The sequence below is a fragment of the Temnothorax nylanderi genome, unplaced genomic scaffold, assembly GCF_030848795.1.
Source record: "Temnothorax nylanderi isolate EJ_2023f unplaced genomic scaffold, tnyl_v1.0 TNYL_tig0123_pilon, whole genome shotgun sequence".
Lineage (NCBI taxonomy): Eukaryota > Metazoa > Arthropoda > Insecta > Hymenoptera > Formicidae > Temnothorax > Temnothorax nylanderi.
Genome location: NW_027249185.1, coordinates 236,800 through 262,348, shown reverse-complemented (window position 1 = coordinate 262,348; position 25,549 = coordinate 236,800). Strand labels below are relative to the sequence as shown.

The window sequence follows — 25,549 nt, the reverse complement described above, 5'->3', positions numbered from 1 at the left end:
TAGCTATCGGGATTTTAAAAATGTCCTCCTGCTTTTATTTTATCATTTAAACACTTTCAACATCCGATATTGGTCTTTCAATGAAGTGGCTAATAAAGAAATAAGTAAAAAGAGTACCACTTATATATTTCGTGTCTTTAAAATTGAGTTTCACGTACTATTTACAATTTCAGTCATACAAGCACAGATACGCTATCAGAATCGATTAGTTTTGTATCCGCGATATACCTTTCACTTAAGTAGTAAGCTTACATTTAACCAATTTCATCTGGAGAGCTTCATTTCCTCTTGTGAAAGATGATAGCGAAGAGATCTTTCAGAAAATTATAAGCTAAAATAACATGGCTGTAGCATCATGCGCGTATAAGTTTCATCATAAGTTCTTCTCTCGAGACATTTAATATCGTTCATTCATAATCAAAATTAAGATGTAGTAAAAAAGTTATTTGTTCCTAAAAGCCATGATTGAGTCTGTCGTTCAGACTCGCGAGAAAATAAAAACATGATATTGTTGTTAATTTCATTTTGTAATTCAGTAAAATAATACGGCGAAAATACCGGTATGATTACATCGATATATGGATGCACATACATATATAAATATAATTAATGATATTCAATATATAACATGGATCCTAGTGTGTGAGAGATGCGAAATTCATTACTGATAATTTTGTAACAGGTCTTCGGCAGCTTATTTTCTCTTACACTAGATTGAATTCTTCCCCTGACGGATTTTTTTTTATCTTTTGTGTTATCGTAACATAAATAATTATCCAAAACAACGCAAATTTTATATATAGATATATTATACTTAGGATCAATTGATGTACCCATTTACAACTTTGAACAAGGCGTGAAAACTAGATGCCAAATGTAAAAAAAATCGACCGCGTACTTACAGTACTTACATTATGATCATTTTTTATCGAACGTTTGTCATCGCAAGGTAAATCAATTGGTCCGTTCCTATTTAAAAGATCAAAGTGCCAGCCACAACACAACAAGCAAAGTGCTCCTATCCATAGTACTTATATCCATGTCGCGCGCACGCGCGCCGTAGCATATTGCTTAAGTTAAAGAGCTTGTAAACACGGGATTCTCCATAATTTCACACGACTATTAACATTTCAATCTTTCTATTAACTCTCGCTCAGCCAAAACTGGATCATTCTTCAATCCATTGTAGCTTGTATCAATTTTTTACGTAACATTTTTATGATGAATTTTTGAATAGAGTATTGTATTACATATTTGTATAATACATATACCGTACGTTTGAGTAGTACATAGGTATAACATATACAGTTTAACATGTATATTTAATACATTCTGCATACATGATGTGAATAATTAGATTTTCCGAGCGCGCACTATAATAAATAAAATAATTCATTACATGATCCAATTTTTGCTGTTTAACAAATATCTCCGCGGCGGTGCAAGAGTTAAAGAATATTATCCTTCATAAACCACCGTTAGCAGACTTATTACTTCACAAGAGAACCTTGAAATCATGAAAATTATTTTTTTTCTTTTTAAGAAACAGGAAGTCATAATTATAACAGGCTATAAATAGCCTGTTTAAAAAACATAAATGATAACGATGATTGACGATGGCTTAAGAGAGACGTTACGTAATTCTAAATTTTTCTTGGTGCTCTTTATTTTATTTGGTTCTTTCAACCAAAAAAAAAAAAATAATTATTTGAATTTCGGTAGCGGCAAGAAAAATAGAGAGATCGTCCGGTTTAAAAGCTCGTTAATTTATTAATCTATACAGAACTGATATATAATAATTAGCGATTCGCGGGTTTTTATTATTATCGTTTAAGAAATGGATCACGATTCCCCATTGCCACTATCGTCGCCGTCTTCGTAATCGGTCGCGCTCAACTGCTCATCCTCGTCGTCATCCAGCTCGTACTCGTCATCGTAGAAGTCCGTCATATCTAGTTGCTGTTCGGCCGGCCTCGCTCGAGTCTTTATGCAATAATCCTCCAGAGTTACAGGCACGACAATACCTTCCTTTTCGGCTTCCATCTTGGCAGCTTGAGCTTGTTTCCTAGACAGAAAACATGTACGAAATAAATATTTGACAAAATACCTACCCTCGCTGGTTGCGGCCAATATTCTGTTTATCGAACGAAGAAAGATGAAACTTGTTTAAAATATATATCTATTTAAATCTTCCTTGAAAATATTTTTTGTGGCCGATTTCCAGCATAAGGAAAATCCTCGAAGATATGATTTCAATAAAAAGTCTTGACAAAAATTTACAAGATTTTTCAGAAATATGCTATATGTGTATGTGTATAAGAACTCTCTGGTTATATTTTACGTAAAGATAGAGTATAAAATAATTTTAGTAATCACTTCATTGATGGACAAATTCCAGGAAACAACTACTCGATTTTATCATTTACAACGCAAAAATTGTTCTTTCTAAATAATATTATCTTAATAATAGGTAATTTACTATAACTGTTTAAAAAACCAGTTCGTAGTTCTCATTTTCGATTATAATTAGGACAATGGTTTTTCTAGATATATTTATGTGACTGCTCCAGCGTTAAAACATATACATTTACGTTACCGACATTCTCGTTCCCGCAGTTATCTATTTTACACAGTCGGCACAGTTTTTAGCACGCTATGGATCCGGTAGCAGTGTAATTCCAATGAAAACGCGCAAAGGCCCCTGCAGCCGCGTGATGTCACGCAATGCCGCGCGGCATTACTGACGACATCTTACCTTATGATATTTTCATATTCTTTGTCTCTTCCTTTGGAATCGCGCCAGCGTCTATACATCACGGATGCGTCAACGTTGGCTGGACTATACGTGTTGGGCTCGTTTAGCAACGAGATCACCGATAGCAGGATCGTCCTGAGACGCGAGAAACACAATCGATTAATAATTAATTCTAACATTTCAATCCGTGTTTCCCAAAATTCCAGCATAGAGCTGTTCAATTTTGCCTGAAGGATCGATCGTTTCTCAGTTTCAGTTTCAAAAAGCCTGAAGAGATCGATCGGTTTTCTCAGTTTCAAATTCTGAGAATTATCGTTAGCTCGCGGACGATCGCAATTTTTCATTCTTTTCCCCTTTTTTTTCTTCTTTCTGTTTGGCGACACCGCACTTACCTGACATTTTGCGTCGGATTCCACCTCTCACAGGGCAACTCGCCGCTCTGTGGATCGTCTACGGGTGGATGCAGGATTGATATGCACAGATCACCGTTCTACACAGAGAAAGAAGTAGCCTTTTAGACCTATACCTATTCTCCTAATATTTATTGCATTTCCTCTTTGCTTTGAAATTCACGTATGTTACTTCCGGAAGTTCACCCCCCAATAAATTGTGTCTTTGTATTTATACTCGCATACAGAGTCAATTTTACATATGTGCTGATTAATTTATCATTAAGAAACTAAAATTAGCACAGAGATGCTCGCGTCAGCTTAAAAAGATACTTATATGTACATTTCCGCGATTTCTAAATATATTTACTCGATATTTACTGTTATTTAAGAAAAGAGAAAGTGAGTCATAAGCTTGTGCGCGCGGCGTTGATGATTCTGTTTTCCTTTCGCCAACGCATGGCGGCCTCGGTGCTTCTGCAGGTTTCCGCGTTTGTTGTCCCTGAGAAGACGTCGTCGGTCGAAGGACGAGACCTCCGAGTATTATAGAGTTACTTTACAGTAAAGAGAAGTCTCGCCAGGGCCCCTACGCGACTCTACACCATATTCGGAGAGGCGAGAGACGATTTTTCTGAGACCAAGATTACACGTTATCGACATTGCGCGCAAAATCATCGATACGCGAGATATGGCTGCATATCTTATATACGGCATGAATAAAGAAAGACGTAGATCTTGCGGGCCGTTCGGTAATCGCGTGGCAAGCATCATGAAAATCGCAGAAGAGAACACTTGCCGGCGCAAGTTTCTTCACAAGAGAACCGCGCTTCTATCTCTCGTCTCTCCCGAGCGAAGATGTTCGGCAAGTAGGACAAGGCGCATCGTGGTTTCACCGTGGCTCGAGGCTCGACTCCGAACACCTCGTAATAAGCCGCGAAGGCGAAGGCGAGCTCCTCGAGTAAACGCCCGGCACTTGACACGACCGCCTCCGACAGCGATAGGCATCGGCTGTGTTCGTGCATGCATTTGTACAAGCGGCTGTAACGAGTCGAGTGCCAACTGCCATGCCGACGCATAGAATCGCGCCAAGTGCAACCGAGGCAGAGGTGACTTGAGATCTGTATATGGAGATCCACATGCAAGGAAAATATGGGAAGAAGCGTGGAAAGAAAATTGAAATTTCTAGACTGCTTAAGAAACGCGCCCGCGACACTTGTGGTGGCTTAATGTATGTAAAATTACTCTGCAACATTTTCTATATACATCCTGTATCCTGTTCAGTATATCCCGAACTTTTCTAATGTGCTAACGATTGTGTTAGTATGATTAAATGATTATTAATTTAATTATGTGATTGTGCTGTTCCAGCTTTGATTGAGACTGCGTTTAAAGGTTGAAAGTAACGGCGCGTGATTTGCCAAGGCGAAGAATTACACGTAAAATTGACGCAAATATACACGGAAAGAACGGTTTTGCTAAAGTATCTAAAAATTTAGCTAGATGCAGATCTGAAGATAATTTTGTTGCATCGTCAAAATAATTATAATAGGTCGTTGAAGTATGATGATGATAATGCTGTAAAAAATTTCGACATTTTGGCAATCAGTTTGAATGTTCTACATAATTATTTTGATGGTGCAACAAAATTATTTTCAGATCTGCATCTAGCTAAAGTTTCAGATACTTCAGCAAAACCGTTCTTTCCGTGTATTATTTAGGCAACCAAGATCCAGTTCTGACCGTTTAACTTCTCCTTTAATTTGATTGTACATCATACACGGTCGTATTTCACTTACTTATTGTTACTCTGCATACATTCTGTATGCGCGAAGCTAAATTAAATAACGCCGTTGTCTCTTTATTCCTATTATTTACACGCCGACGAAGAAGACGACGGGGAAGGATTCGCGTAACGTGCAGGATACACAGGTGTACAAATAATATGAATTTTACGACGGGGAAAGTTGGCCTGCGAGAAGAGCGAAAACCGTGCACGTGTTAAGCCATGCGGTGTATATCGAGTGAACCTTCCACGACGCACGGTCCGCTTCGATTGCGAAAGACCTCTACATATTGAAGTAAGTGCCGTTTCCTCCGAGGATTTGCGCAACGCGCGCGAGATTATCATCGAAATAAAATTTCACGCGACGCGAAGAAAAAGCGAGATAAGAGTCGACTTCTCCGCGTGTGATTAATTTCCCTTAATACATCCGAGAGTTTACTCCTTTACGGTCTCTGCCTCGTTGGACGTTAGAGATCGCCGTTTTCACTTCGCAATTAGTGGCTTCGCTACGATCGCGCGTAATGTAAAGAATGGATACGACGTACAATGTAAAAAGATTTCACTACGTATTTCGAATCTAAATGCGCCGGAGTGCAAACAACACGCACAGTTCAGCGTTAGACGTACGATAGAAACGAGAACTTGAAACGTGCCTACGTGTCTGCAAAATAATACAAAATTACAGTTACATAAGGATAAGCTGCTTCGGCTTATCAATCGATTGGCAAAGTCAACTGTTTCGGACACTTGAACCGAGATAGGAAGCAAACGACGATTTAAAATCTTCGATTTGAATATTTAAAACATTCGATTTTACATTCGTATTCGCGTTCCCACGCGACACGTCAATATGTTATTTCACTATTTAATGTCGCATTGTACTACAAGCATGTGCCGTTTGCAACCGAGCGCTCTCTGCGAGAATAACAGTCTACAATTCACGAACTTTAATATCCTCTCTTCGACAGCCCAGACCTTTAAAAAAAAAAAAAAAGAGTCTTCGTGTTTGTCTCGTTACTCATAACACGTTCCCGTCGTTAACATCCCTATCGACGACGGGCGAGTGGACACGGATGTCCACACGGGCTTTCGACGGTCATTGACTTCGCTTCGCTAGCCGCCGAAGGGTCATATACGACGAACAGCGAGCAAGAGATGCGCCGCGCCGCGCCGGCCGAGGTCGATAAGCGTGTGGGAATGCGATACTTTTATGCAAACGCAAATAGTATTACCGGCAATACCAAAGAAGAACGCGGAAATGCATTCCCCCCCTATTTTCCATCTTAACGATGGAAACGATACACTCCGAATGATACGATCCGCAAAATATTCTGCTATCTCAATATTTTATATTCGCGCTTATTGACCACGTGGGCAAGTCAGCTGGGTGTACTACCGTATAAGAAGAAGGTAGATAAACCTGGAGAAGATATTTTAACGTATCTCATTTCGATCGACGTTTTATTCGGCGTGGATGACATTAGACGAGACTATAACGAAGGAACGGAGAGCGAAGCTTAAAATGTCACGATGTAGTACTTGGGCGTATAGCAGACAGGAAACCGACCGTCGCGCTTTCGACCTTTTAAAGTGGCGGACAACGCCGACGATCAGCCCTCGTAAAAATGTCGCGGATTATCAGCGGCGTGCCGACGTCGGCTCGTCGCCTCGTTTCCCCGCGCGCTAATCGTCGCGCGCGAAATTCGCACGTCGACGGACGTGGCGAAGGAAAAACGGGAATCTCGCGGCGGAGGACGGTTTTTACAAACGTCGAACGTGACGCGACGCGTGTCCCGCGATAAACATAGTACGGCCGGACGTTCCAAGAACGTGGCGGCGCGCGGTGATACGTCAATATGAATGCAACCTCGGGCGAGAAACTACTATACGCAACGTGCAATTTTTCGAGTCGGCTGTTTTTACTTTCTTTTTTCTCCCCTCCCCCTTCCCCCCCTTCTGCCACCGGTCCTCCGTTGCGTCTCGATGGAAACGACGCGACGCCGACGGCCCGGGGTTTCGGACGGCCCGGGTGGTTTCACAAGCGCTGAAAGTGACGATGTAAAAGCTGATGGTTGTATAAAGCTATGGCGGCGGAGGGTGGAAGATAAAGAGAGGCGGACGGACGAGCGGGACGGTCGTTATACAGACGAGGCAGGGCGAGAGAGCGGGGTGAGAGCGGGACGGATGAACGGAAAAGGGACGCAAGGGAGACGGGGAGGACACGCACGTAACGCAACACACACAACGTACAGACACGTGCGAGAGGAAAGGGTCGAAACGGGGGGGGGGGAGAGAGAGCGTGCGGGGGATCGATAATTCCCGTATATATATTCACTCACCTCATATACATTCGGGTGCCAAACTTTTGTCATGAAACGAATGCTCGGTGGACTGTACGGGTAATCCGGCGGGAACTTCATGTGTGCCTGCAACATAACGAGATCGTGCTTCGTCAAGGTATATTCTCGACGTTCGACTTCAGGCTTCGGGGTCGTCGGGACGCCCACGTACGCCGACCGTAAGAGTCCGCATGGAGACACACACACGCACCTCGCTCCAACCTATCTCCTCGTGAATCGAAACCGTTATAATTTCGGTGAGGTTCAATATTCAACGCTACACACGCGCGCGGAGATATGCCTCTCGCGTTAATAAGGTCGTCGGTTCTATTCTCACGAGCCAAACGTGGGAAATGTTCCCCGCGTGTGCGTACAGTACCCAAAATTAGTGAACCCACCCGAGTTATACCGGTTTTCGTAGCTCCCTATGCGAGTCCTTCGTCGAGAGCTTACGCTCCGTTCGCAATTTCACCGTAAACTTTCTAATCTCTTATTCGCAACGATATGCGAAGTTGAAAACTGACAAACAGCAATTTGTTTCTCACATTTTATCGAGGAAAATTGCGATTCGAATTGATGAAAACGAATTAACGCGGGCGGCGGAAGTTAATTACTCCACGACCTGTGAATGAACACATCGGAGTTCTCCGATGCTGCTGCGAAAGTGGAGCAACATGGCCGTTTAGAACGTATAGCCGAGATAACGAGACGAGATGTAAAATCGAAGCGCGCGGACGCCGACGTCGACGTCGATAAGATCCGATATTTCGATCGGCCACGGAATCTCCGACGGGAATCTGCGACGGCGATATTATCGATTTCCATTCCGGAGCGCGAAAGGGGCGTCCATGGTTGTTCGATGCGGGCTTCGCCGTCGGGACGCTATATTGATCGCGACCTGGTCATGGCCCAAATATCCACCTCGTCCTCCGGGATAACCGCGTTCTAGAATTAACCTACTTTCTACCGACTACACGCTTACACAGTGTCACGAAAATTCTACTCTCGGACTGTTCTCCGCGTTTTGCTCTGCTCCACGTGTGTGTTTCGCAAATTGTCTCGTTGCGGAGCTTCGGACAATTTTCGTTGCAGCTAATTTTCCGAAACTGCTTATTCGGACTAAAACGGACCTGGTGGGCTCGTGGTTGAAAATAGGGTTGTTACTCTTCGACGCAGCTTCGAAAAATATATTTGCGACATTGGAAATTTTATTCGGATTTTGTCACATAATTTTATAAATGTGTGCTTATTGCGGTATTATTACTATTATATTAAATTAATATTCGTATATAATTTTGATTCTTCGAAACTTCGGAAGCTTCGAGCTTCGAAGATTTTTATGTCGAAACTTCGAATCTTTGAAGTTTGAATCTCAAAGCCTTCGAAGAAAATCACCAGTTCTAGTTGAAAAGGTTCTTTCATCTATCTCTTTAACGAGATTGTTAAATGATCAATAATGCTCAACGTAACCTTTACTGTTAATCTTTACATAAAAAATTAAGCTTTACATTTGTAATTATTATTTATCGGCAGTCAACTCCCCTTGGAGTAAAAAAATGCAAGCACGCGTTTTCTGATGCGATACCGCAATATTGATCGCGATTATCAGCGTGCGATCTTACGTGACACTGTCAGCATATTCCGAGAATTGTGTCCGTAAAACAAGCTTTCTGTTTTCACAGCAAAATCCCGCATTCAAATGTTTATATGTCGCAATAGTTATATTCGCAAAAGTTGCTTCTGCAGAAGAGAGATCACGAATCGTGAGGATTTTTGCAGGTTGCTCCGGAACGGAACCATCACCTCGGCATCTTCCATCGCAACTCCACCGTGTGACCTACAAATTTTCTCGACCTACTTCGACAATAAGCAAGTCTGGTCATCGCAACGCGACGTTGTGTAACGTCGAGTTAGGTGGCGACTTTTAAAACTATCGAATCGTGTTATGGCTGACGGCAGATCAATTCGATCGGATATTTTCGAGAATGAGACTGATACCATTCTTAACTTGAAAATAAACTTAAAAATGCAATTGAGAGACGCGGCACAGAATTTAAAATCCGATTAATTGTCCAATGTCAATCGCTCTCTCGTCAGCCTTGTATATTTTTATGTATCAAATGTAAACTATAATAACATAAGTTCTTTCCACTTTCATACACGGAAAACAAAGAAGTGTTAAATCAAGACTTATATACCTACTTGTATATAAGTAAGAATCTATAATCTTCTTATAAGAATTTCAACTTTTATTTCAACTTTTTTTAAACTATATAAATACCTTCATTCAAACAAGTTTTCTTCGTTTAACGCAATTTATATCTCATTTCAAGATTATATATTCTTGCTTATATACAAGTATATAAGTCTTGATTTAACACTTCTTTTTTTTCTGTGTAGAATTAATATCTCATACGTTGCACTCTACACAAATAAAATCTGTAACTTGTAACTTGTAAATGTTATCACCTTCTGGAATAATAAAGCTCTCTTTTCGCCTCGCAATTCACGAGAAGAAAGGAAGAGGTAAAAATAACTTTTGGCTTTCTCAACATCCGTATAAGATACAACAAATACGTTTCCTATCAGAATTGCAGATCCGAGCACATTGCGACATCCGCAGCTTCTCTCTAAAGATTCGCCAGTAAGTATTGACTATCGATTCCGCAAGTCATATTATCGCGAAAAGTTTTCTGGCACTCGCGCGAAGCGCGGGATTCCCGCCAATCTCTTCGCGAGGTGAAAGGATAAAGTCTGATCGAGACGGACTTGGTGGAAAATGAAACGGCAAAGCTTGCTGCATGGCCGCGCTTGGTCGAAAACCGCCGTGTGCTCGTCCGGATAGCGGATCGATTTTTCGTGCACCGAACGACGACGAAACCGGCGACGAACGATCGTCTCAAGCGGGAATGAGATTAGGTGAAAGTTGGTCGGCCGTGCCGCCGATCGGTAAAGGCCTGCTGCTTGCACCCAGGAATAGAATCGAGAATACAATGCTCGATGGCATTTTATGTAACTTGGCAGTCGTATCGGCGCGCTCCTCGCCTTTTACCGAGTCGTGCATAAATTTTGATCTGAAGGGAGGGACTCTCGATAAAGTGGAACGTGATCTTGCGAGAGGATCGTCGAGATCGTCGGTTACACCCGAAAGAGTTGCGAGGCTCGATGTCTCCCGTCATACGTGCTGTTAAAACGCGAAAGAGATATTTGATATTTAATAATTGATATTTAATATTTGATTTCTGATAATTGATATTGATATTTATTTTGATATTTCAATATAATTGATATATTTAGGTATCACGTGCCAGTACATACGCGTGTCTCGAATACCCAACCATAAACCGAAGGCGGATCGAAATTTTCCGCTTCATTTTAAAAGGCAGCGATCATTAAACATGTATGAAGGCGATTCAGATTAGATTATGTGCATACACAATTCATTCAGCGCTGCATTTGTATCATTCACACGTATATATCGTTCTTTGCGACGCAGTGTTCTTTCGCGATTTTGTTCGATAAGACTCGGTTCCGTTATAGTTACGTCGCGCTGCCTCTAGTACCGTGCAAAGTTAGGTTTATCTCAAGCTAAATAAGGCATGCAATCTCGGTCGCACATCTCTGCGCCACGTAAACTCGAGTCATCCAAAGCTCAGAAACAAGAGTTTATAGTTTACAATCTAATAATTTGACAGCCGTTTGATCTCGCGAAATTCCCCGGTGACGGAAGAATCGATTTCAAATCGGCCAGAAAATCCATAAATAAAGGCGTAGAAACTTCGTGCCCCTCTAGACAATGAAACTAAGGTAACGTAGGAGTTATTCATTCACACGAGGACACCTCAAACGCGGCGTAAGATGAAAGCGATTGTTTACCTGAGCAACACGGCGCGGCGCGGCGCGGCGCAACGCGCGCGCGAGCATTCACCGGTTAAGGGCTAACACGATTACGGTAAAATGGATAATAGATTGATCCGGGGCGCCGAGAGCGGAGAGCAGTGGACGCAGTCTTTCGAAATAACCACCATCGAGAGAGGGATTTACATGCGCGCGAGAGGTGGTGGTGGTACACCGGGGGTCTCTCCTCTCCGCAAGAAACGCCGCGCTCGTTACCGCCCGGTTACGTTGTGGGAAGATACGTTGCGTTACGTGAATAGGCGTTCACTCGTTCACGACGAGGCAGAGAGTGGTTTAGAAAGCGGACGGGACACGTAAAAACTTTTGTAGCCGCGACGGCCGAATGACACAACTCATTTTACAGTCTGCCGTTTTAACCTGGGCCGGGCATCAAGCCCCCCCCCCCCCTCGCCACCTCGTTATATCAGAAGCGAAAAATTATTTCGATTCTTTTTTTCCTCTCGCACCTGCAGAGGCACATTCACGTTTCGCACATTTTTAAACGTCCCAGACGGCTCTGTGTCCAAAATTGGGACATAAGACGTCTTAAAGACGTTATTGAGACGTTTTTTTTAGACATCATATCATAGGGCCGTATTCATAGTCGTGACTCAATCTGAGAATCAAGTTTCGAGCTAGGTTCAATTCAAATCAATCTTTGATCTTTTTCATCTTTCAGATTTCATCTCTCTTTCTGAAATGAAATCAATCGCGGATCAATCAACGACTATATGGCTGCGTTTCGATATTCACTGCCAGTATACTGCAAATCTATAGTTTACGTCACATATACTATAGATTTTCAGTACTCATGTACTTGTATATAAGCAAGAATCTATAATCTTCTTATAAGAGAATTTCAACTTTTTTTTCTTGATTAAAGATTAAACTGTATAAATACCTTCATTTAAACAAGTTTTCTTCGCTTAACGCAATTTATATCTCATTTTAAGATTATAGATTCTTGCTTATGTACAAGATTATACTTATTTTTTTCTGTGCAGTGAATATCGAAACGCAGCCTTAGAATACGGCCCTTAAAGATGTTATCTGGGATGTTTAAGAGCAGAGACAGAATTTCGATATTATAAATCTCGATATTATAACGAAAGAGCTAAATCCTTACTAGATTAGCACGATGATCGGTTATTACTGTTTCCCATCTAAGGCTGCGGTCCATTTGACGCTACAAATGCTTCGAACCATTCCTCTTCTCTTTTCTTTCAATGAAGAAAGAAGGAGAAGAAGAACGCTCCAAAGCATTTGTAGCGTCAAGTGGACCGCAGCCTAATTCTGTTAAATACCGATGCAGAAATGATTGATCCTCGACGACGGAAAGAAGGCAATATCTAAAGCAGCATTGTCATCGGCTGGTCAAGGTAAACCCAATGACTCCGCGGCGCGCGGGTGATCGTCAGAATTCACTTGGCAGGAAAACGGATGAAGTTTCCGAGATAAACACTGGCTCAAGGATAGGAAACGAGGCGCTCGTGCTCGTGGCCGTATGCGGCGAACGCGAAATTCCGCATTGTCACACGTGCAAACATTTGGCGCGACGGTAAAAGAGGCCATTCGAACCGTTTCATTATCGAGCTAATTATACACGTCGATTAACAGGCCACTATTGTTTCCTTGCGTCTTATAAATTTGTATCGTATATACCGGGTGACGATGTCATTCAGATCTGTTGCGAAAACTGTTTTGCGTTGCGATCTACGTATTAATTGAGACACTTGTCCTCTACAAACAAACAAATAACTCGCGTTTGTTTTTAGACCAGACTGTAAAATGTAAGCGCTCGATTTATGAGATTAGAATGCGATTTGTCGAGCTGCAAATTATTTTTAGAATTTCCAGAAACGCGAAGCATCAACGCGAACTATCTGCGCATTTAGGCTGCCGTTTATTATTAAAAACAAACAATACGAACTCCGATGACTATTTGCGAAACGATTGCAATCTTTACGACCATGTCCGTCAAATTAGACGTCAAACTCATCTGAACTCTCTACCGTCCTACTTCAACGCGTTAGATAAGATATTTTTACGTATTAGCAAGTCCAAGTAGATAGAACATATTGCAAATGTTGGCGATATCGCGACGGCCGTGGCGATAAGTATTCCACATCGCATTACCAGGAATAGAATTCGCGTGCTTGTACACGTATGGATTTTACTGGCAAACCGAAACGGCAGTCAATAATACGCCGCATTAATGCGCCAAGTCGTGGCACGCGTTATCCGCGTTCTATCGTAAAAAAAAAAAGTGGGATATATCTCGCGTACATGCCGCGTCGCCATGCGACACATTTAAAAGCCCACCCGCCAGCCCGCACAAGGGACCTTTGTTTATCCCGCGATAACGCCGAATAAGCAGGAGAGGGAGGGGGGGGGCTCCGTTTTCGAGGCGGGCGCAAAAAAGCCGTCCCCGCGGAATAGCGATCGACTCCGCGCGCGCGCGGGGCGGGGGGGACGGAGCGGGGAACGAGACGCGCGACGTAGAGACTGTAGAGAGCGCGACATAACCAAGAAAAGGTTAGTAACGCGTAGCTGCACCGTCGATACTCGTTGCTCGGCAAATACACCCGCGCGCATCGGACGTCGTCGTCGGAGATGCGCCGCGTAAACAGCGTATCCGCGGATCGCGGGGGATACCTTGAAATATCCGCCCTGGTAGAGAGTGTCGGGCGGGCCGAAGATCGCGACTTCCCACTCGAACATGTTGTCCTCGTTGACCAGCTTGACGCGGAAGCCCTCGACGGGCTCCTCCTGCAGGCTCTTGTATTCCAGGGCGAGCGCCCGGAGCGCGCTGCTCGTCGGCTGTGCCATGTCTCCACTCTGCGCTTCTCTCTCTCTCTATGTATATATCACAATGTGTCTACCACTGCGAGAGCGGGCGAGAACGTCCCGACCCTGTCGCGTCGAGGAGTCGCGGACTGGACGGTCCGGGCTGGACGTGTCCCACGCGGCGGAGCCGAGGGATTCCCGCGGGATGATCAATCCGGGTTGACGAGCGCGAGAGCCTGACGACGACGACGACGACGGCGACGATGACGATGACACACACACGCGCGAGAGCGCGTCCGCACGCAGAATCGCCCGGAAACGCGCACGCAGTAACCTTCTCACGCGCGCGTACACGGCGAACAAAGGTGCGCGCGAGAGAGAACCCGTTGCCGTGCGACCGACGGGCGACGACGACGACGAGGAAAGTTGCGCGCGAGGGAGAGATGCCCCTCCAAGTCAAGTCAACAATGCCCACCGATCAACGGCACCATTCCCGACAACGACGACGGGCGCGACGGCGATGACGACGATGAACGACACGACGGACGCACACGCACGTCTATCCACCGCGAGAGTCTAACAAAACAGCTGACGTACTCCCTTGCGTCAGCGATCTGACCGTCGCCGCGCACGCGCGCAACTCGCACTCGCGCTCGCCTCGGCTTCTCTCGCGAGTCTCTCGCGATTCCGGAGTCCCTCGATTTAAAAACCACCTTCGGAGGTGCGTGACTGCCGTGATTTAAGATTTCTCGGAGAGCGAAGCGCGCGCGACCGCTCCGCTCGGAGCGCGGCAGTTTATTTTATTGCCGACTGGACGAGCCAGAAATTAAATTAAAGAGATTGAAATCATAAGATTGGATTTACGGGTCGGAAAGATAGGAAATAATAAAAGTCCTGCACTTTTCTGTCAAAGACGAGTGTCCAACCGAGACGCGAAACACCGTGAAGTTAGCCTCGATCAGCTCCGTTATGCTCATCCCTTCTCGGAATTCCACGTGACTGGACGGCGACCTGTTTGTTAAGAAACTAGCGGATATTGCGTTTAATTTTATTTAATCGAAGACGCGGGGAAAAGAAACTAACTTAAAATGGCGGAATTGGTCGAGCGACTCTCTACCGTCGGCGCGTTTTCGTTGCGTTGCACGCGGTCACTTCGAGAACCTTCCTCGATAATATTAGAACGTTCACCTCGCGAGAGCAAGAGCGAATGGAAGGTTTCTAACGAACGAGTTGGACGGCAGAGTTTCCTAGAGGATGATTGGTCGGTCAAGTCTGCAGAGATATCGAATCAACGCGCGCGTGGAGAACGCGGCCGCGCGCGAGGAACCAATCGCATCGGCCGGAACCATTCGCATCGCGAAAGTATCCGCCAATCGCGGGCGATCGTGGACCAATGCCACGCTGGCTGTCGCGTTTTTCGAACGTAGCCGACGAACACGAGGACAAGCGTCAGATTAAGCTAGGACAGCTGGGTCAAGGAGATGCGGCAGGTTCTAACCTTTGACTCTCGAATATTTGCCGAGTAGCATATGTTATTGAAAGAATATATAAACGATTTTCCAATTATTTAACGAAAATTGAGAATTTAATATCATGATCTTATGATAAATAATCTTTCAATTTAGACACATTTGCTAAATTGGCTCGTACTTGTAAAGTTTTTCTTTGATTCTTCAAAAAAGATCTTTTTTCCCCTTTTCCCGTAAAAGCTGAAAGTGTGTTTTACTTCGAAAGTAGATAGCGACTGCGAGTGCAGCTAAAAGCATGAGTTGTGATTTTACAATTTCTAATAGGAGCCTCGCGCAATTTTATGACGTAATTGACGTAAAGTCATAAAATTAGGTGCAAAGTCACGATACGACATTTTAGATAAAGTTGCATTAAGTAACATATATATTTAGAATGCCACATTTTTTAAAGCCAGTTTAAAATACATTTTAAACCAGTTTTAGAACAAGTCTACATGTTTTTGCAAGAACAGGGCAACCTTGTACTTTGTGCGTATCGGAATGATTATTATGTCTGTGAAACAAATACATTATACGCGAGATAATTAAATATGTAGTTAAATAGGTATAGTTAAAAATAAAAAAATTGAATTACTCCCCACACCTCGTTTGTGCTGACTCACGATTATCATGAACGATAACAAAGTACTCTACCAGTACTCTACTATAATCACACTTTTCGTAAACACATCATAGATATATCGTAATACATGTAAAAGATATCCTTTTCAAGTGTGTGTGTGTGTGTGTGTGTGTGTGTGTGTGTGTGTGTGTGTGTGTGTGTGTGTGTGTGTGTGTGTGTGTGTGTGTGTGTGTGTGTGTGTGTGTGTGTGTGTGTGTGTGTGTGTGTGTGTGTGTGTGTGATAGATAAAGTAGGGAACGTATCGCCGTGCCGGTCATTGTCGACTAGAGTCCCGCCCAGCTCTCAGTCTCTCCTGCTCTCCACTAACTGCGTGCAACATAAAACAAACAGAATCATCATTATATAGTCGAGAAGGTGAATCTGAAGGCCGGGAAAAATGTCGGAAATAAATCCAGAAGTGCTTAAAGTATTCGGCTTTTGGGGCAGTATTCTGGTCCTGAAAATGCTGGCGATGGTGCCGTTAACTGGGCGACAGCGATTCCGAAAGAGAGTACGTAATAAACTATCCGCACTAGATTAGATAGCCATATGTCCATGATTTTTCCATAAAAGATGTCTCTGTATAATTAAATTATTACAAACATAAAAATTTGTTTATCTTGAGAACGACTGTCACTATTATTAAATGCTGAATGTGTAGCAAAAAAGTAACTTAAACGTATTTGAATTATAAAGAAAAATTTACTTTGTAGATCTAAAATCTAAATAGTGCACATATTTTTTTCTTAACCAAATTAACGGGGAGACAGATATTTTATCGTGTTCTGTTTCAGTGTTACATAAACGTTATAAGCCTGATCTATACAATGTGTTCTTTGCTTCCTGTTTTCTGCTCTTACCTCTTTGCGACTATCTCGTATTTCGCAATTCCGTCCCGTAGCATGATGTTTCTTGTCTCTTCTGAAGTTCGTCAATTTTTATCTTGGGCGACAGAGAACAAAAAACATCGCATTACGCGACGGAATTGCGAAATACGAGATAGTCGCAAAGAGGTAAGAGCAGAAAACAGGAAGCAAAGAACACATTGTAGATCAGGCTTTAGAGGCTATTAGCTAAAATGAAACTGATTGTAATCAATTGTTGTAGGTATTTGCAAATAAAGAGGATCTTATGTTCCAAGACAAAGTCAAAGCCAAAGTGACTTACGATGATCCAGATGTGGAGCGTGTACGCAGGGCACACTTGAACGACTTGGAGAACATTCTGCCTTGGTTCATAATCACGTATCTTTGGCTGGGAACAGGTCCTTCGGCATGGCTGGCCAAGACTCTGATACGAACCTTCGTACTTTCCCGTGTAGCTCACACCATGTCGTATGCAGTATATTCACAACAACCTATGAGAGCGATAACTTTCTTCGTGGCATGGGGAGTTATGGGTTTCGAAGCGGTTAAGACATTGTTGTACTATTCCTAATTTTTACATTTTCTGAAGTAATTGCCCGAGTAGAAATTTTATCAGGCAGCCTGATGTCAGACGAGGTTCAGACGAGGTCCGAATGAGGACCTCATTCGGACCTCGTCTGACATCAGGCATGCCTGATACAATTTCTACTCGGGTGCATCTGAGCATACAATGTGATACAAACATAATAAGCTATACAATATTTTTTTGGTACTGGGGATAAGAAATTGTTCGTTACACAGAAAAATATTTTACAGTCTAAAATTATATTGTATGAAAAAATATATATAGATGTATATTAATTAAAAATATATTTTATATATCTGTATCTACATATATATGATATATATTATATGTATAAAATATAATATATGTATATATATTCATATATATTCAGAGAAGAAAACGTAAGTCATACTATATGTACGATACTTTTGTACATATAATGGAATAAATGGAAAACTTTATTCATAATACGCTTTATTAGCAGCACTAGACGATATCATATGTTATAATTACACCTGTTATTTCCTGTAAATTATTCCTGACATAGAGAAAAAAATGATGTATCAGCAGCATTAGTCTAATTGGAAATAATCTTGTCAATTCAATAACAGTATTAGTGAAACAATGCTTATTTTATTAAAAGAAATACTCATTTTATTAAAACAAAAACATGACCTTTGAATTAAGATTGAACAAGATTATTTCCAATTAGACTAATGCTGCTGATACAACATCAACAACAATTTTTTTCTCCGTGCAGATGTATTTGATTCTGTAAAATCTGTGCACGGGATTAATTTCGCGTAGCTTTTAGCCGCGCAAGCGTTTTAACACATTTCGAAGGCGCATACGCGAACTTTATCGTACGCGGTCGTCATGACGGCACCGCGACGCCGACAAACGCGGGAACGTCAGACGTCGCGATGCGTCTGTGACGTGCTAGTCGTCGCGGTCGTCGTCGTCGTCGGTGCCGCGGCGTCATTCGACGATCGACCATGTCTCGATCTACGCCCTCGCCGGGTTAATCGCAAGACGTTTCAGTTTTTGCGGTGCGACGTGGTTGATGCAAAATGCGGAATTGTAAACGTTCGCAAAAACCCTCCGGTAATTGATGCTCGGTCTTCTCGCGCGATGGGAATCGATACCAGAAGCGTAGAGTGATCAAGAGACACGATCACAGGTGGGTGTGATTTTTAAAAATCTTATACATAATGATAATGAACAAAACTGCACGTAATGTAAATTAAAAAATTTAATTTCCAACGAGGTAAACGATTGACTTGTAAAATACACCATATATTTGAAAATATTTCTCTTTAATTGCGTGACGTATTTTGTTTAAACACACGTCAACTGTGTATTTAATTTTCTATTAAGTACTCTATATATAATTTTATTACGTTTTCCATATCTTTTTTCTCTTAATCGCAAATTGCGCTTGCATAAAAGTGCATTGTGTGGAAAATAAGCAGAGGTTCAGGCGCCAGCGGCTGAAGAATGCGGGAGAAATTCCTTATCTCATATCCATGCAATTTGCTCCTTTGTTCCGACGACAAACACGGATCCCAGAGTTACACGCGAATATAGAATCAAGCCCGAGCAGGTCATTCCTGTACCTGCGCCTCGATTTCCGTGAGGATCATATACCTTTTTCTTTTATCGTGAACAGAAAAGCCAGCTGAACGATTCTTTCTCACGTGCAACGGTTTGCATAGAGTGGCAGGAGTATGTCTTATCAAAGATTGGAATAAGTTTTCAACTTCTTTATGCTGGCAATCTCTCGAAAGGTTCGCGACTAAACCTGTTTTTTTTTAATCAGCCTCGTCATCTGTATTAATAATTAATTCATGACGCATCACCCAAATAGTCCAATTCAATAAGCGATTTAAAACTCCTTCGAGAAAAACATTCTTGTTTGTAGGGAATCAAGATATGTACGTTTTAAAAATATATTTTTTATATTTATATTATTTTGTATATTAATTTTATATTAAATTAATTCCTTAAATTAAATTAACAACGTGTTTTTAGTGCATTGACATTTTTCAGCGCCTGTAATACCGTAACGTGTCCGTCAACAGTGTATCAATGTTTGTCTACTTTCCGGAGCTTTAGACGTAATGAAATTTTCTCACGAACACGGTGCATTTGGATAGAGTAGTACGTGTAGAAAAGTTCCTTAGTTAAAAATCATCGCATTCTCTAATTGAAAATCCTCGCGTTTCACGGGAATATCGATTGCGCAATTAATTAACATTCCTATGGATGCACGAATATTCATCGTTTTATTTTATAAAATTTTACCGCACTCGATCTCTCTCGTACCGTGCCATATTGTGATATAAAACCATGAATTATATATGTGTGTGTGTGTGTGTGTGTGTGTGTGTGTGTGTGTGTGTGTGTGTGTGTGTGTATGAGTGTGTGTATATTACACTGTTAATTTGCAATAACGTTGATGCGAATAGACAAATCTCTTCATTGTTTCATCAATACTAGCCGTGGTAACCACATCTAGGACATATAGATTGCATGCAAGCATGCAACATATATGTGTATCTGTGTTACGTCAAAGATGCACATCTTATCAGAGAAGTTTTGCACAAAGAGGAGGCGGTGCACGCAACCAGTCAATTAAGCTACTTATGTTTTTCGTAAAGTTCTGATTAATATTAATGACTGTAAAAACTGTAAAACAACTTATTTGTATTCGTAACGGACAATAGTTATACACGCTGCAAAGTTTTTGTAAATTCAGCCCGTTTAACACAATTATGTACCCTTTTCATAAAATACACATTACAAAGGGGTTAATATTTCCCCCCAGCCTTGTTGAAATCTCAACGACTTTTCTGTTTTAAAAAAAGCATGCTTTTTTCAAAATAAAATGGCTAAATTGTCCTGTGACATGCACACATAATTATCGGTGATTCTATTGTCTAAAGATCATGGGTTAGGTCGGTCGGACGCTTTATTGAATATCGCAAATATTAATTAATTGATGACGTTGCCCTATGCAAGCGGCATGCATGTGATTACAAAGCGGTGTATCGATCATGTACCGGTTCCTAAAGGCAGTTTAAGCACAAGGGACTGTGGAACTGTAAGCATTGACCGGGTGCATGCCTGCGGCGCACGAGAGCAGAGAGAGAGAGAGAGAGAGAGAGAGAGATAGATGCGGTGTGCATCGTGTACACGCGGTTATCGATAATCGTGTCAATTTTCCGTGTCGCGTGGTCACGCCTTATACGTGCGTGCCATCCGAAATTGCATTTCTCTGTATCGGCTGTCACAGCGAGCGACGCGCATCGGTGGCCGCGATTCAATTTGTCCCGGGATTAGTACCAAGATTCTAATCACGTTTGAGGTGGGTGCACTTCCACCCTTTACAAGCGAGGGACGGCCGGCAAATTCGCTCGTTGTCCGAAGCTGTCCGTTGTCAAAGTGGAACGAGTCCTGCCCTACACTTTTTTTCTCGCAACTGACCTGAACTGACTTACAAACTGAAATTAAAATTAGAGTCGTATTTTTCTGATGTATAAGAACGGAGAATTTCTTCTTTTTTTTCTCTTCACTTCTCTCTTTCTCCTTTCCGAAATATTTTATGCAAATTGCAGGTATATTTTTCTGATGTATAAGGACGAAGAATTTCTTCTTTTTCTCTTCATTTCTCTCTTTTTCTCTCTCTTCTTCTTCTTCTTCTTTCTGAAATATTTCATGCAAATATTTCTCTTCAAAAGCGTATTCCCTAAATCCGGAAATTAGAAAGGAAGCCCAGATTACAGGAGGATGATAAGAGGATAAATCGAGAACCACTGCCTGCGTTTTAGTGTCACGGTCGTATATGTGACGGGAGTCGGGACATACTCTCGTTGTACGAGCCAAAGCGCACGCGAGATCTCGGAACGCTTTGGCTCGGAGTTACTCTCAGATATTTATCGCTGTATTAAGAATTCTCTCCGGAGACTCTTGACGCCCGATAGAGGAACGAAACGGCTCATGACATCATAGGCTGCAAATGCACATTCGCGGCTTATCCCTGCCCGGACGACCCCGACGCGAAATTCGTATGACCGCTTTTGGCGTGCATGTGCACAATCAGGACGCACATGAAAACGTCGGTGCCTGAAAGCCCGCGGGTGATCCTTGAAGGAGAAGGCGCTCGGTGACGAGCACGAACTTTTGAATTGGCGTAAAAAGGTATACCGCAGAATTCTGACGCTCGCAGTTCGCCCTTGGAAGAAAGGCCAAATCACGTTATAAAGTATATCGGCTAAAGGAAAAAAGAAAAACTCGCGAGCGTTACGGTTCGTAAAGGTGCCAATTCATGAGACGCTGAAAATGAGCGTCAACAAGGTGAACGTGGTGGTTTCGCTTTGACGCTAGCGTCAAAGAAATAAAGCTGAATTTGTTTAATATTCAGCGTCGTCTCGCTGAATCGTCGTTAATCATCCCAGTACAATCAAACATAGACTTCGAAATACGTAAAATATTAATTATTTTCGAGTAATATTTTCAAGTAATAATATTTTATGGATACATATATAAATAAAAGATATTATTTCTGAAGATTTTTGCTTGCTGAAAATGAGCGTCGAGCGTCAACGTGAAAAGGCACCTTAACGCAGTATCGGAACAGTACATCTATTGTGACTAGGCGAGCAGCGTGATTACACGTGCGCGTAAATAATCATGATTTTTACGTCCGATGACTTCATGGTGTTGATATAACTCGTGTCATTAATGACACGTTCGTTTCGTTTAGACATTCGTTTTTTTATTCTGTAACTAACGACAGTATCGTTATTGTTATATTGTCGTTGCGCAGTTTTTTTTGCCATATAGTATAGTATAGCCGCGCAACGACAATACGACGATAACGACATTGTCGTTAAGAGTTACAGAATCAGGGCTTGTAGTTTAGATAGAACTTGTAGACTAGCTTGTAGTTTAGATAGAACTTAATCTAAAGTTTAAAATAAAAATTACGTTTTTTAATTCAGTTGATCACTCAATTAATAGTTTCGTAGTGATAACTTTTACTATCAGAAAATTGACTGGTTTAACTTCTGGTTTTACGTTTAGAAGATCAACCCATCTTATAGCTCTTTTATGCTGAAGTAAATAAAATTTGAATGTTGTGAGTATTATTAATCAACATAGGTTTCGATAATTTTGTTGTAAATATTATAGCAGTGAAGAAGAATTTATAAGAAGACCTAAAATATTTCGGCGTAGATCGAATTATTTTGAACTAGGTGATCTCGATTTCTTTTCTAAATTTCGACTATCTACAGTCGAAAGACAGAACAATGTATATAAATTATTATTAATATTATAAATATTTTCTTGCTAATCGCAGTAGCTAGTTCGAGGACTGATATTTCAAGATAAACCGAAATTTGTTAACATTATAATTTTCTACAGCAAAAGGATATCAATACCTCATTGCACTTGCATTGCATTTTCGTGGTCAAACTTGTTTTTATGCTCTCGTAATAACTATTGTTAGCTTATGTGTAACAAATCCTCTGTAATTATTTATGGTATTCAATTTATATTCTTTTGTATATCGTCTCGATTTCTGCTCTCACGGGTTTTTTAAAACTAAAACTTTTATTTTCAATATTATTCTTAACTTATTGTATTTATCTACTTATAGTAAATGTTGCGTAAACTATAGATACCTATATTACATGAATTATAATCTTTTTCTGAGTTGTAATACCAACATCAGAAATTTTTTGATGTGTAAAGGTTTACTGAAGATCGATCAACAAACAATTATACATTGAAAAACGCAATATAACAGCTAATCTGAAAGTTAATCTTCAAGTAAAAGTAACCTGACTAGTTAAATTTATCTTCAAATGAAAAACCGGGTCTAAGCCAATGTGACCATTTAAAACTGCCGGAACAGCGCGCTGCAGCGTCTGGATTGCGACGTTCGAAAGAAACTGGAGTTCCTAATAAATATCGTATTCGCGCAGTCCCGTAGTTAATTGAAGTTAATGTTGCGGAAATTGCCATACTTCCGGAATAATGTGTCGACTGTAGCACTCGTAAAGGATTTGGGGAGTGTAATATAATAAATTCGGGGCACTCCTAATCACTGGAAGGGCGTCGACTTTCCAAGACGACGCGCCGCCCGCGCCGTCTGGTTCTCTCTGACGTCGACGTAACGACGCGTCAGCGGAGGAGGTCAGGCTGCATCGCTTCGTCTTAGGAGCGCAATTACAAAAGTTTCCCTTTTAACGTTAATTAATGAGAGAGTCCGCCGTGCCGTACTTCATTATGGCGCTATCCATTACGGAGAGCCTGGCCTCTTCTCTCGAGTTGGGCATGGGCTTTCAATTCTCCCCCGGGAGAAAGATGCCGTGCCAAACTGATTTACGGGGAGCGATCGACTTTTTCTTCATCTCGCATAAAGTTAGCCCCGTTAACCATAAGCATCCGCGCCGCGGCTCGCCCCGTCTCTCCGTTTTGCGAAACGCGCGGCATTTCGGTACGCGCGGCACGCAACGCTCACTGATATATTTCGCGAAATCAATCGCTGGTTAAGGTAAGCGGCTGGCGTGTCTCCTGCCGCGAGCCACTATCCTGGAATTCGATCGCGTCCTTCTCGACGGAAAAACGTAAGTGGACCGACGCGTGCTTTCATGCTACGAGGAATGAATAATCACGTATGTTGCGTACGCGACTTCGTACGGTCCCAGAAAGGTCAGGAATAATTCGCAAGGGATCAGATATGGCTTTAGGCATCTTGTTACATGTTAGGCTCTAAGCTGTAACGTGATGAGACGCCGCGGTGGCTTAGATTTGCATATTTAAATCCGCCTCTGGGCATGTCAAAAATTCGAAGTAACGTTTATCCATTTTTAACCACTATCAAACTGATCTCGACATTGAACTCTACAAGGCCCAAAGTTGAGAAATGTGCGACTGTTGTTTTGTAAAATATGCAGAGACGGATTATAAAAAATAAAATATGAATAATTCTGTTTTTAATAAATTTAGTGCATTATTTGAATATTTTATTGTTTTTCAATTAGACACTCAATAAAGTCATTCTTAACCGAGTAAATATAGCCGTCAACCATAAATAGGTTCTTGCAGAAACTCACGCGTCATCCAGATATAAGTAATATTACAATCAAAGTGCATCAAGTGCATTTATTTCTGTCATTATATGCAATTAAAAGTCATCCAGCGTTCGCGAATAAATTCGCGCATGAAAGTAAGGTCGGCGAAAGTTGTATTATCTCGCGAAACGTGGGGGAAATGACGACAGTAACGTTTTTCAGCGAACTCGAATGACACGGACAGAAACTGTATACGCTCGTGGTACGTGGATGACGCGTTCGATCGGTTACCGGTTCGCCTACAGATTTCGACGCATTCGCCAAATACGGTGCATCGAAGTCGAACTGAGAAGCCGCACGCTGTCTGGTTTTCTACCCACGCCGTGACCCACCGTCGCTTTTTACGGGAAACACGAACCGACGGGCGTGGTGCTTTCGCTCTTTAAGTGAAATGGTCCACGGATGCGCCGCGCGAAAGGCTAACTTTTAACAGACAGATATCGAATTACTGCAGTTTGTAGGTCATTCGAATGTACGTTACAAAATACAGAAGAGTCAAGAACTGTCATTTGATACGATTCCACGTTCTTTTGAATATAGAAAGATACAGAATTATTTTTACTGCTCGTTTGACTCTGACTTGTTATAGATAACGGCTATAATGCAAATAGAGACGAAGAGTCAGTTGAATTACGGTTACCGTTAGACGAAGTTGGTACGAAAGTTATACCATAAGCCATAAGTAAATCAGTTGATACTTGAATTCAATTGTTACTACGGCCATCTGCATCTCTTCATGTAAATATGGAATAGATCCCGACGCTATTTGTCATACGGTATCAACTCCGGCTCGGTCTGTAATGCCTCTAACGATAGTATCTTCCTCCATGTATAGGTAATGACGCGTCTCATTACGTATGTGTACCGCAATCACTGGAAGGAACACGTGTTCATTG

General features: G+C 41.9%; 2 protein-coding genes across 2 annotated transcripts; one reads left to right on the top strand and one right to left on the bottom strand.

The window, feature by feature from the left end:
- Positions 1 to 109: 109 nt before the first annotated feature.
- On the bottom strand, positions 110 to 15,123 carry LOC139776591 (ubiquitin-conjugating enzyme E2 R2). Its single transcript, XM_071713363.1, has 5 exons — positions 13,819 to 15,123; positions 7,267 to 7,353; positions 3,148 to 3,245; positions 2,756 to 2,890; positions 110 to 2,065 (listed from the first exon to the last, which is right to left on the bottom strand). Exons 1-5 carry the CDS (start codon positions 13,990 to 13,992, stop codon positions 1,843 to 1,845), a joined length of 717 nt encoding a protein of 238 aa, XP_071569464.1. The 5' UTR covers positions 13,993 to 15,123; the 3' UTR covers positions 110 to 1,842.
- A 1,227-nt stretch (positions 15,124 to 16,350) lies between these two features.
- LOC139776592 (microsomal glutathione S-transferase 1) lies at positions 16,351 to 17,979 on the top strand. Its single transcript, XM_071713364.1, has 2 exons — positions 16,351 to 16,591; positions 17,188 to 17,979. Exons 1-2 carry the CDS (start codon positions 16,478 to 16,480, stop codon positions 17,515 to 17,517), a joined length of 444 nt encoding a protein of 147 aa, XP_071569465.1. The 5' UTR covers positions 16,351 to 16,477; the 3' UTR covers positions 17,518 to 17,979.
- Positions 17,980 to 25,549: the final 7,570 nt, after the last annotated feature.

Excerpts from the sequence above, each read along its gene's own strand:
- LOC139776591 (XM_071713363.1), bottom strand. The coding sequence starts at position 13,992 with ATGGCACAGCCGACGAGCAGCGCGCTCCGGGCGCTCGCCCTGGAATAC. Across the intron at positions 7,354-13,818 it reads ACCAGGGCGGATATTTCAAG|GCACACATGAAGTTCCCGCC; the intron begins GTATCCCCCGCG and ends GTTATGTTGCAG. Across the intron at positions 3,246-7,266 it reads GGCACCCGAATGTATATGAG|AACGGTGATCTGTGCATATC; the intron begins GTGAGTGAATAT and ends TTCTCTGTGTAG.
- LOC139776592 (XM_071713364.1), top strand. The coding sequence starts at position 16,478 with ATGTCGGAAATAAATCCAGAAGTGCTTAAAGTATTCGGCTTTTGGGGC. Across the intron at positions 16,592-17,187 it reads GACAGCGATTCCGAAAGAGA|GTATTTGCAAATAAAGAGGA; the intron begins GTACGTAATAAA and ends CAATTGTTGTAG.